The following is a 13,721-nucleotide window of genomic DNA, read 5'->3' as shown; positions in this document are numbered from 1 at the left end:
GGAGAGAGAGAGAGAAAGGGGGCAGGAGGGAAATATGATAGTAAGATAATTGAGATAGGATAATTAAGAAAAAAGCGATAGTGTATATCTATATAGAAAGAGCTGTGCGTATTGGATAGATGATTGTGATAACATTTTTAAAATATGAATATACCTATATTGCTTCACCACTTATTGCATTTTTATCTATGTCTTGGTTTTTAATTCAGTCGAGAAATCTATTAAAGATAAAATCGTAGATCTCGAAATAGAAATAGAATTAGAAACAGAGATGGAAATAGAAATTTATTCTCTTCAGTATTTACGTAGCCAAGAAAGGGGAATTTGGTTTATAAATATTGTTCTTATCTTATTTATCCATTCATACCTTTGTTGTTTTACTTTTTTTATTTTAATACTTATTGCTTTATTTTCTGGCAGGCTTTGTAACAGCAGTTTTGCTGATGCCTAATCATTTGCAAGCTGCTATTGCACCACATTTTACTCTATTAACATTAGTAGTCTATTTATAGAGCCTTGCAATAAAGTAAATTAAATTAAAAGTAACATAACGGACATGTATCAACAGTGATGATATACTAAAAATATCGATAAGATAGAAGAGCAATAATAAAGATAGAAAGAGTGGATAGACAGAAAATAAAGCAATAAGTATTAAAATAAAAAAAGTAAAACAACAAAGATAATAAGATATGAATGGATAAATAAGATAAGAACAATATTTATAAACCAAATTCCTTTCTTGGCTACGTAAATACTGAAGAGAATAAATTTCTATTTCTACAATATTTCTGTTTCTAATTCTACTTCTATTTCGAGATCTCCGATTTTATCTTTAATAGATTCCTCGACTGAATTAAAATCGTTCTTTTCTTAAAATAATAAACCATCTAGATCAGTAGTTTTTAAATTATGCAACAAGATAAAATACCAAAGACGACACACTGTTAGATATCTAAGGATCTTAAATTAAATAACATTTTACTACTTTTATTACAACTCCCATGTGTCCAAATGTAAGATCTGTGGTTAGTTTCAAAGTAAATAGCATCCATATTAATGTATGCACTTAGTAAATAATAAACTAAATTTAAATCACATTTAATACATTTTTTACATAAACTATTTTATTAATTTTTATTTAAATTCGATTGTTTCAATTAAATTAATACGATATATTGAGCAGGAGCAGTGGCAACCTACAGAAATGATTAAAAATAATTCAAATTAAGTATAATTAACGTTATGAATTTAACAGTGGCGATATGGCACGTTAATTATTCGGAGATTCAGAATATTACAGACTGAAATACTCTATCTCGCGCGCCAATCAAAGATTCGACTATCTCGTCCATCGACGAAACTGATCATTACTTATCCATTCCACAGTGACGCGGTTCATTCGGTAACGTTGCATGTCAATGACACACGTTTCTGTCACCGAATGTAAAAGCCGGAACCGATCTTCCGAATGCGTACTGTACTTTTACGAGCGGTTGCATCGTTCGAAAAATGTCAACGGCGGAGACGCTCTCGAGAGTTTCTCCGGGATTATTGTGAAAAAGATGCATTCGTCGCCGGCTTATTTGACTCGTTTCGTGCGCGAGCACCACGAGTTACATTTCCACCGACTTCCGACGGCAGCCCGCACTAAAGGCGGGTACAATGGCGAACAGCCGAAGAGAGAATAGGACCTCCCGAGGGTATCCCGACAGCAGGGTGTACAATTCGGAATGCATTGGCGGAAGAACGGAGAAGCTCGCCGTAAAACACCGCGCGTCGAACCGACAATGAAAGGGCAAGAGGGCTCGGAGACGCTTCCGTACATTTTGCCGGCTACGACGATGACGGCGACGACAACGAGGATGACAACGACGGACAATGCATCCACAGTATTGGCGAGCGATATGCCAATCTCGGAAACGTAATACCATAGTCGCTACATAAACCGAAAACCCTCGTCGTCCCTCGTCGTCCCTCGTCAGTCGCTCTTTCGGAATCACCAGGGACAAGTCTTCCGGATCATTGACTCATACTCTGAGACGTGACTATACGCGTAGACAACTTTCTATGTCTGTGAAAATCGATTCTTTCGCGAGTACACACGTACGCATGACCGAACATAGTCTGCGACGAAAAGGATTTTATCTCGAAGCGGGAAACCTTTCGATTTTATATTATCAATTGACATTTATTATTTTTTTGAATTTCTATCTTTTAATTTAGTTACTAAAAGATAATCAAATAAATATCATTCAAATCAATAAATGTCTTTTAAATTAAATTAGTATAGCTATTCGTTAGTACAGCTATTCTCTTTAAATTAAATTAAATCTTAATTTTTTTATCAACTTATAAAATTTTGAAAATCAAATTGCTAGTAGAAAAGCGCTAAACGCTGAAGATTTTTTGATGCGTAGATAAAAGAACAAGTAAATATACAGTTTCAACTAAAGGCATTAATTCAAAATTTTTAATAATAAATTATTCTACGTTTTATATCATGTTAACATAAAATAATCTGCTGCTGTTATCAAGCATTTGGGCGAGTGAAAAAATAAAATATGAAATATTCAGATGCTGTATTTGACACAATTACTAGAAATTCTATTTTTCATTTCTTGATAAAGCTTGCTCATTTAAGCAATTTACTAATTTAAAGGCTAATGGACAATAAATAGCAATTATTATAATAGATTTTCACGGATAATCCATTTATCTTGTTATTAATAAATCTAGTTAACAATAATATATGAAAATAACGAGATAAATGGCTATGACACATAACGTTAATAAGTCTAAGATAAGCTCAAAATCGAGTAATATTCATATAGAATAACTCGAGATAGATCCGCAAAAAAAAATTTTTACGTTTATTTCGTTTAGCTAAAAAAAAAATAATTTTGCGAGGGGCAACTGACCGACAGCCTAACTCAGCCTCCCCCCTTCCCACAAAATCTTTTTTTGCGAATTTTGAGAGCGCATAAATAGCACATTATTATATATTTTATTCATTAAGATTTGATTAAATGGGGAACAGCTAGGCAGACGTTTCTTAAATTTTAGATGCACGCGCATTCTCGTTCTGTTAATCAATTTTCTACCAATTTCTTCTAAGATGCTGTGATCTTCGCATTTTGATTAACGATGCAACTCTTTCTCAACGCGTTCATAATTGACGCTCAGATATAATCTTCTTCGTAATACGTGCAGCCATAAAGTTTATCGCGCAGTTTGTACAACGTGTAGAAAATTATAATGAGCGGAGGTATATATTTACTAAAGACGTAACATCTACTATAATTAATTTGAAGGCGCGATACTTTTAGACGCGCACGAATAAGTAATCGATCCAGACGAAGAAAAAAAAATATATACATTTATATACACACACCAAGAGTTCGCAATATTACAATTAACTCAGGCATAATTATGAAACTAATAATTAAGAAACTTGGAATCCCTAGATGCTTGGTCACCCGTCGTTAGGTCTCATCTCTCGCGATACAAGAGATTTTCTCGCAAGAATTCCTGAGCATCGATTACCGGTTTGTTCTAGCTCACGCTTATTTATCTGCATCGCACGTACGAAAAAAACTCGCGCTCAACTACTCGAGCAGACCCGCGTCACTCTTATTTCCTTTCACGATGCGTGACTTTTAGACACGTAATCCATTAGATTACATATACGAGCGCTATTTCGGATATAAGGCATGTAACGAAGCGTTGGAGATCGTGCTGCTGCAAAAATCAGTGCAAAATTTGCGCGGAGGTATTAACCGTGACATTATGTAGCTTTTTCGGTTCTAGGAAATAGGATAGCTTTTAATGTATGCTGTACAAAATCGAAGAATAGTATCATATCTACTCACGATAAATTCATGGCTGCATTTCTTTTCGAAAGATACAATCGACACAAGTGTTGTTTTCTATTTTTATTATTCACTGAATATTACAAAAGATCGAATAATGTCTTAAAAGAAAAACAAGCCGTCTTCTTGTCTTATCTAATCTAAAATTATTCAGGGCATTTTCAAAAGTTGTTCCATCGTCAATTTTTAACGATCTATTCTTGAGAGACACGCGCCTAGAAGTTACATTTCAGCTGCACTTGTTTTCCTAATATGACTAAGGACATGTATGACACGTACGAAGAGCGTAATGAATGGCCATCTCGCGCCTAGAAGACCGAAATGTGCTTGAACCCATCTATGAGCGTGCGAGAAACGAATTAGTATACAAATCACTTTTCAATTTCTTATTCCTTTTCTCTAAGAGAGTATGCAAGGTCGACAGGGAACCCATTTGTCTTCTGGACTCGGGTGTGCCCTTGTCAAGTACAGAACGAACGGTACAGGCAGGTATACCTACGATCGAAGATTCTACCTGCCCTTTCGTAGACATCTCGAGTACGTTCTTCCCGTCGACGGGAGTTCTATTAAGGCGTTTTACTTTGCGACCGCCCGGCGCTTTTTTATCTACGAAGATTGAAAAGCTCCGTGGCCCTGCCTTCACGATGACGTTATCGTCGGACGAGCAGTTAAATGGTTTCTCCGAAGGATCGTACGGGAAGGGGAAAGGGTCGCGAACGTTCGGCAAACACCCATCACTGAAAATACGCGAGAAACTACCCTTAACGAGTCCTATTCTACATGGTCGTAAGTTACCACCCGAAGTCGAGAAAAGGGGCCGAATTCGACGACGATGGTGGTACGATGTCGAATTGCCGCGCGACGGGCGCTTAAATGCTCGTTACGGACTACCGTATGATAACTCAATCGATAAAAAGTTGTTTCCAGCAGCGACATCGTACATCATACTCGAAACCGAAACTGACAACGAAATCCCGCCTTTAACGGTAGGCGTATGAAGCGCGATAAATTACGATAAAAAACGCCGAGATCGTTTCTCTTCTCGTGAAGCCGGCGAAAGCGACTAGCGTTCTCTCCGCGGTAACCGTCTCAAGATTTCGCAAATCGCATCCATTTGCGGTCCACCCGGCAGGAAGCGAACAGCTGCGGTACACTACTATGAAAATTTAGTTGGCGAGCTAACGTGACAATAAGCATTTCTGCGTCCCGGCTAAATAACTTTACCTAATCCCGTTGGGGGAGCAAAAAAGGAAAAATAGAGAGAGAGAGAGAGAGAGAGAGAGAGAGAGTGAGTATCGATGCAGCTTATCGACGGCTTAGCTTTTAATGGAAGCGTCGACCACGCAGGCGCCAACCTGCAAGTTTATGGGGTAAAAAGGGACCTTCCGGACTTCTCCCAGTCCCTCTCGTATTTTCAACTCGCCCTTTCGAGCCATAACCACCATTTCGCGCCGGAGTAACAGCTCGGGTAACAGCTGAAACTGAAGTGTGTCGCGGAAAGTTAACGCGGCGAATGGCCGGTCACCTGATACAAAGAAAATCGAGAGCCTGTCTGGCAGTCTGGTGGTCAGGGGAGAAAGGCATTGTTGCGGGATTGCGGGAAATCGGACGATCAATTGACTTTCCTAATTTTCCCGCGCGTCGCGCTGGCTTTAATGTAACGTCCGTCGCATTCGGCCTCCCTTTTCCACGTTGCCGATCTGCGTGACAGAGATAATTCTATTCGGCTGGTGATTACAAAGGCACGAGTCGGGCGGACGAGCAGGCGGATCACGAAATTACTCGTCATTTCCCGATGGGAGAATAGAATGCGAAATAAAATTGCTGTTAAATGTGCAATAATGAGTTATTTTAGACAATTATGTTGTATTATGACCACTAAATGATTGTGGTTAAAATTTCCTTTCAGAGAATGCATGAAAACAAAGAGAATAAAATATAATTCAATTGAATTATTATATTTAATTAAATAAAGCGAAAAAGATTTTTGTTATTATTTCTCAATAAGGGCCGAATGTTTGTTATAAAAATGTCATTGAAGGGAAGTTGTTGTTTGTAAGAAAAAAGGATATTTAATTAGATATAATAATGAAAATTTCATAATGTAATATTTAACTTCATAGCTCTAGTAAATAGATTAAAATCCAGATTTAATTCTAGTAAATACGTATTTACTATTTGCTATTATTCCAGTTAATTATTATAGTAAATTCATAGAACAAAATGATAAATAGAGATATACTTGTTATATACACAGCAAATACAAACGTAATGATTATTGTACATATTTGTTACATTTCCATTTTTGCAATTGTAAATTGTAACGAATAATATATTACGAATATGATGAATTCTGAGTTAGAGTATTTGAGAACAACGTAGCCACACTAGATTAAGAAGAGTTTTTATATTCTAATCTAAAAACAAATTCTGGCAATACGAAGACAAAGTGTTTTTACATTATTCTTTCTTGTACTTTCATTATTATATTAGTTTCACATAATTTAAAAACACTGCTCGGTGTAAAATAAGATCGTCAAGAATACATTGCGACCAAATAAATTCATTATATATTACGTGATTGCAACTGCTACTAATCTATTTATATTAGTAACGTGTGAAAATGCAAATAAAGTCATTACGATAATTGCGTCAATCGTATAACACGCGGGACTTTCGTCAGATTGATTGCGAAAATCGACATTTAAGAAAAACGATTGTCGGGTTTACGCCGTTTACGGTCTTTTATGCTTCTGACAGGGGATCGAATTCGGACAAAGCAGACTTAATCGCTAATTGAGTGAGAATAGTTATGAGAGCACAAATGGTCCGAACGATTGATGGACTTTCCTAGTTCGCTGGTCGCTGGCGGACATGTAACGACGGATTTAATGCGACTTTTCGTATATTTCCCGTCGACCCATATGTTCGTGCAAAACCGACCATCGAAAGATGACCTCATTCATGCCCCCGATCACAATAGCGCAAAATGTGTCGCCGTTAAATAGGCTACAGGTCGTGTAGAAGCGCGTTCAATGGCACGACTACCGCCTCGTTAGCCTGTCGTTTAGGAATTATATATAATTTGAACTGTTACCATTATGTACGTACCACGCGCGCTACTCGGCGCTTTTATGGGCACGCGAACATCGATTATGAATTCTATTGGATTAACGACGAACGACTTCGTACTTAGCCAACTTTCCATCCGTAAGTATTCAACAACCGGAAGCAACGTTACTCTCGTTTTAGGATACAAAAGCGCGCTACGTACGCGATCTTTCGAGAAAGATTATTGCTAAAGAAGATAATATTTGCTGTCGTACTATATTAGAAATTGTACGATTCATATGGGTATCTAATAACAGATATATTATTTACTGTGTTCTAGAATTACAGTGATTAAAAGACACAAAAAATGTAAATTCAAATGTAATTACAAATATCCTATATCCAATCACAGCTATGTGTATAATATAGTTACAAATAAATTATTGTTTATTTAAAAACATTCAAGAGAAAAAAACAAAAATATCGTATGATGCATTTCGAGCATTATGTCTCATATTATTTATCTTTTCCCCAGATTAATCCATTTAAATAAATACCGTTTAATTCTATTTCTATACTATAAAATATCATAATTTTTGTGTAAAAAAGTTTTTCCGTGCAGTAATAAACAATAATAACACTATCGGATATTTCGAAATCTGTTGGACAAGATGTGCAATAGATATTCATATGCAAATATGCAAATTCATCAGATATAATATGTGTACGATGTGGAAGATCAAAATTGGAAGATATAATTTTAACTATTTCTAGATTTATATAACATCAAGCCTGTTCTTTATTAAATGTTGATAAAATCTTGTTTTATATGTAGCCTATCAACCTATACAAACGCGGGACACAAATGTATAAAGCAGACGCTGTTACACGAAAAATATCAGCGTGTATTATATATATACTATTATAAAAATGAAAGAACATGCCATTTTCTCTCTCACCTAAATAACGGCAGTTCTACGTCCATTGATGATGCACCGGCGGTGGCGGCGGTGGCGGCAACGGCAAGGGTCTCTCTAAAACGGGAACCGGAGACACGTCCGGCATGGCGAACCTCAGCTTTTGCCAGAACAACTTGTCACCCCATACCAGCACAGTGTGCGACGAGATTCTCTTTTTGAGATCGGCGTCGAGATCCCGTGGGCACACACCGCCCACCAGAAGCAAAATTACCGAGCGGCCCTTTCCCTTGAGAGCGTCCCTCAGGGCCGCCTTGAATTCAAACCTGGACCACTCGCCGTGCAGAAAGTTCTTCGACAATACGAGAATGGTGCGCCTCGAAGAATCGGCCGCCTCGGCTACGGCGTCGGCGACGTTGCTGCCGGCACCAAGATCTCGATAGTGTAAGCACAGCCTATATGAAGTTTCAAGACCCGGCACGAGAATCGTAGAGACGAAGGCCTCGTCGACCGCAGAATAGGAGATGTAGGCGTCGAACGGTTTCTCCTGATCCTCGAAGGCTGCGGTTTTGTAGCACGCCCGTAGACCGCATCTGCTCGCGGCCCAGGTTCTCAGAGTACGACGATGCCTGATCGCGCCGCACACCAACGCCACTGCTGCGAAAATCAGCACGACTGTGGCTAGCAGTACCGGTAGATAAGCCTCCAGTGGATGCGTCTCGACGACGGAAGTCGTGCCCGTTAATGCCGCGCAATTTATGACCGATCCGTTCGACGGAAGAGTTATGGGTACGCCTAGGGAGCAGGTGACGCTTTGCCAGTCGTTGATCTTCGCCTGATTGCGGGACATCCACTCCCGTACGCGATCCAGATACGAGCATTCACAGTTCCACGGATTACTAGACAAACCGATGTCGACTAGATACGGATTTTGGCCCAATTGCCAGAGTGCGAAAGTGCCGAGTCGATTGTTCTCCAAACGCAAGACCTCTAGCTGACGCAGTGGCAAAAACGTACCGTTATCGATGTACGTTAACAGATTGTTCTGCAGATAAAGTTCCTTGAGATTTTCCAAGGGCATCAATTCGACGCCATTGAGAAAACTTATCTTGTTGTTCTCCAGATGTAGCACAAGCAGCCGCTTCAAACCACTGAAGGTGTGATTGCGGATCGCGATGATGTTGCTGTCGTTCGCGTAAAGGATCTGCAAGTTTTTCCGGCCGATGAACGAGTGGGAATTCAGTTCCCCGAAATTGTTCCCATCGAGATAAACCTCCGTCGCGTCCATCGGCAGCCGACCCGGCAGGGTTTTGTAGCCTGAGCTGGAACAGTCGACGACATTTGCCGACCAGGACTGATCGTGATAACACGTGCAGTTCGTCGGACACGTCATCTCGCAATCGCAAGCATCGAAGTCGCAGCAATGGCAGAGAGCGAAGCAGTGCGCCTTGTATGTGCACAAGAATTGCGAAGATTTTGCCTCCAACAGCGGTATAAACGACTTGTGACGATCGTAAGGTAATCTACAGTAAACGGACTCGAGATCCATCACCCTCGGATGCTGTCTCAGCGTAAGCGAATTGATCCTCTGCAACCACTCCGTGGTGCAGTCGCATATAAAGGGATTTCCGCCGATGTAGAATGCCGGAAGTTGTCTGTTAGACGGCACCGGAGTAAGCTGGAACGCTGAGAGGTTCATCTTGATAATCAGATTCGCGTAGAGATCCACTCGAGTGAGATTCGTCTTTGCGAAGAATGTTTGCGGCTCCACGGAGGCTATCAGGTTATTGTTGACGAACAGCAGCTCGATGGAATCTGGTATCGAGCGAGAGTCTATCCTCGTTAGCCGGTTAAACGACACATCGAGCGTCTGCAGATTCATACTCCGCGGCGCTACGCCGAGATCTTCGATAAAATTTTTATGTAGATCCATCCATTGTAATTTTTCAGGCAAGAAGCTATAATCGAATTGCGTAATCATATTGTCAGACATGTTTAGATACAAAACACCGGGGGCGTTTATAAAGATGCCGGACATGTCCTGCAATACATTTGAGTCCAATCGGATCGCTTGAAGTGCTGGATTGGCAGCGAATGCACCATTCTCCACGAATTCGATTCTGTTCCTGGCCAGATTTAAGATTTGCAACGCCGGCAATTCCACGAGATCCTCCTGCGTGACGTTAGTGATCTCGTTACCGATCATCCTTAGCCCATAAAGACTTGACATTCCTCGGAAACCAGGCTTATTCAGGCTTCTAATCTGGTTCTCGCCCAGATCGAGGGTCCGCAATATCCTCATGTCTTTTAGCGCCACTGGTATGCTGTCGAGATTGTTGCCGGACAGGTTTAAATCTTGCATGCTCGAGCAGTTCCGAAAAGCGTCCGGATGAATTCCCTCGAGCAAGTTGGAGTCCAAGGCCAGCAGCGAGAGCGCGAATAATCCGTTGAGGGAGTAAGCGTCAAGATAAGTCAGCCGATTGTGAGCTAATTCTAGGGTGTGTAAGTTGCTCATCGGCGCGAAAGTGTCCGCTGATATCGAATCTATCTCGTTAAATTGGAGATTTAAAATTTGCAAGGTATAGAGATCTTTGAAGATTGTCGTATTTAGCTTGCTAATTCGATTATAAGACAGATTCAGGAGTACGAGGCGTATCAATCCGGAGAATGTTCCCGAATCTAACCACGAACTAGTCAGAACGTTCCTTGACAAGTCGAGGGTGACTAGTTGATTCATGTTGGCCACCAAACCAGACAACAGCGCACTGATAGAGTTGTTTTGCAATCTCAACTCCTTCAGTGACTTGCTCGCATCCCGGAACATCGCCGTCGGCAAAGCGACGATTTTGTTTCCAGATAGGTCGAGATTCTCAAGGGATCGAAGTCCGTGCAGAGCTCCGTCTGCTACCATGGAGATAGCATTGCTGGACAAATTTAATACTTTGAGACGTTTCAACGACGAGAATCCACTGATAGGCAATACGGAAATTTGATTATTCGACATGTCTAACGATTGCACATCCAGGGAACATGGAAGAGGAGCCGGCGTGGATTCCAATTGAATCCGTCTCGGATGCTGCTTCTCAGATATTTTTTCTTCAGTGACATCTTGAAATCCAAGTTCCGTAATGTCCTTCAACGAATTCCACGAGATGTTTAAAGTTACTAAATTCGACAAGGGGCAAAACAGGCGATCCGGTATTTGCCAGATATTATTCCATGACAAGTCAAGTTTTTCAATCTGCGGCGTATTGTCGAAAGCGCCGCTTTCCAGTTCCAGACTGTACTTCGTTTTGTGCCCATTCAGCGTTCTAACGGTCAGATTACGGAGATCGCGGAGACCGCTGAGCAGCTTGGCCGGCCAATGCATCAACTTGCATCCGGTCAGCTTCAACGACCGCAGCCGCCATAAGTGAAGGAAACTGTCCACGCTGAGCAGGCCATTGTCATCTTCCTCATCGGAGTCCTCGCACACAATGTTCATGGAGGTCACGTACTCGCTCGTAGCCTGAGAAAAGTTCGTCCTGAGCGAGTCGTTCCCCGTGTAACGATGCACGCAAGTAAGCGCGCCATCCTGATGCAAATCCCACGAACAATAGTCCGGCAAATCGAGCTTTGGCGGTAGCTCACTGGTCACGGCGAGCACGTGGTATACTGGCAGGAGCAGGCAGTAATAAGCCAACGACAGCGACAACGATCTTCTCCCGGGACCTTCGTGCCGACCGACGAGCCCACGCATCTTTAGTGAACTCGTTGCCTGCGCTTGGTACCGGTTTTCTGCTTCCTAATCATCACACGCCGCGCGACCGCGTCACACGTTACCGGTTATTGCCCACACTCTGTGGGCTGGGCCTCTATTCTAGCCTGGCCGAGAGAGATGTGTTACTGAAACTGTTCGCTTCGCCGTAGTATATACGATTCACTCCGATTCGATTAACTGTGAGCATTTACGGACTGACATCGAGTGTGTCCACAATAATAAATCATAATAAATAATAATAAATCAGAATTGATCAAGAATTCATCGGTTGTCATCGAAATATAATTCTCAAAATCGTAATTATTATATCACGTAATTTTTTAATATTTTTTTCTATATCCAAGATTGTTTACACTATTTCACTTGATTCAGAGCATAGGAGATTCGTCCCCGGCGCGGCACGAGTGTTTTGCGGATACGGATACGGATACGGATACGGATGTTTCTTTACAGGCAAAAATAAACTACTCTATTGTTCACGGTGTTCTCTAAATTCCGGATTCGTCTCGGATTTAGTTCTTTGGAGACCGATCGACAGTGTTTCCCGAGTTACGTCACGTCAAAGTCGTTTAACAAGCATCAACCCTGTATCAGAATGTTATCCACTTACGGTGGTTCGCTGACAAACTAATGTCGCGTCTCGCTACGATATCCCGCATTCCGATCAGGGGGACGTGCTCTGTTATCCGCACGACATTGACGTCTCGTGCCAACTCCTCGAATCGCGTCCCGAGATGTGCCATTACAAGATCCCGCACATCACACTATTTCCTCGATGTCGATGTCGAAGCAAATACGCTCCGATTCCTCGATCAGGGTCCATTGATAGATCAGCCAAACTCCAGAAGATGAGAGAGAGAGAGAGAGAGAGAGAGAGAGAGAGAGAGAGAGTCGTTGAGAGAGTCAAAGAGAAAAGAATGATTTCACGACCTAGACTACCCGCGATAACGGCGATGGACAAATATAGAGAAACAGAGATCGGAGCAGAGAGCGTCCGTCCCTCCCTACAACAGCAAAGACCGTAACGCTCGGTACGACGGCCACCGCACGACTGACGAGCGAGATCTCCTCGGCATCTAACTCGACGCAGCGTCCACCAATCGTTTCTATCCCCACCGAACCGGTGGCGGCAGCACTCACACATAGCGGCGGCGGCGGCGGCTGCGGCGGCACCAAGTGGAGTGAGCACGCGCCTACCGCAGGACCTCGGGGTAGGACGAGGACGTCCTGCGCTGGCTGCGTTTCGTACGCGAAGCGGCGTCTTTCTTGCGCGTATACACATGCACACGCGCACGCACACGCCCGTGCGCTGCTGTTACCATTACACGCGATCGACATACAGCGGACTATTACAGAGACGTGCGGCAACGAGCGTGTAGAGAAGAGAGAAGAACGAGCGGACATTGCACGCAACCTGTCTGTATCTTCTCGCCGTTCTCCCAGTTGGTCCCTGCACAGGGCGAGACCGGGGGACACGATATCAGAAAAAAAGCATCGACACTTTACTCGTTATTAGAGCTGGCAAAAAATATCGATATCCGTGCCGTGCCGGCATCGAAAAAAGGAAAATATCGATGAATGCGCTGTCGACGATGCAAGTAAATACGCGAGAAAGTAAGGAGATGGTCCTATTCTCGCGTATTGTGTTTCAATTTCACGTGTGTGAATACTCGAGTAATGTGTTTCTGTGTAAATCTGAATTTTACTCGTGTAATTTTACTCTAGTAATTAAATAATTAAACGGTTGTGTTGCGCGTAAGACGACCTTTTTTAATACATTCCAAAGATGCAACTGGATTGCTCTATGCGACGCAATACCGTTTGGTTGAAAGCTGAAATCAATTTCTGTACTTATTCGGCTTTCCTCGAATAACCAGGCAAAATGCAAAGCGACAGCAGAGACAAAAGACGTGGACTGAATGCACGTTTGAAACTAGCTCAAGCGTTATATGAATCGTTGTGGACGACGGCAGAGGGACGACAGCCGGGTGTGTTGCGCCGCCTTTACCAGTCGTCTCCATCTCGTTCAAGATCTCGATTCGAGAAGGAGACCCTTCGTCTGTTCATAGAACGATTCCATCCCAGAAAGGGCGGAGAACGCGAGCACGTCGCGCGCGCGCT

The 13,721-nt window shown here is 42.1% G+C and overlaps 1 protein-coding gene across 1 annotated transcript in view; it reads right to left on the bottom strand.

The window, feature by feature from the left end:
* The window catches only part of LOC108755456 (toll-like receptor 6), a 52,405-nt gene extending 40,442 nt beyond the window's left edge, over positions 1 to 11,963 (bottom strand). The window contains exon 1 of the mRNA XM_018498467.1: positions 7,883 to 11,963. Coding sequence (XP_018353969.1) covers positions 7,899 to 11,579 — 3,681 coding nt within the window. The 5' untranslated portion in view covers positions 11,580 to 11,963 and the 3' untranslated portion in view covers positions 7,883 to 7,898. The remainder of the gene's footprint in view (positions 1 to 7,882) is intronic.
* Between the last annotated feature and the right edge of the window lie 1,758 nt (positions 11,964 to 13,721).

The sequence above is a fragment of the Trachymyrmex septentrionalis genome, unplaced genomic scaffold (assembly GCF_001594115.1).
Source record: "Trachymyrmex septentrionalis isolate Tsep2-gDNA-1 unplaced genomic scaffold, Tsep1.0 scaffold87, whole genome shotgun sequence".
Lineage (NCBI taxonomy): Eukaryota > Metazoa > Arthropoda > Insecta > Hymenoptera > Formicidae > Trachymyrmex > Trachymyrmex septentrionalis.
This window is presented reverse-complemented; position numbering and strand designations above follow the sequence as displayed.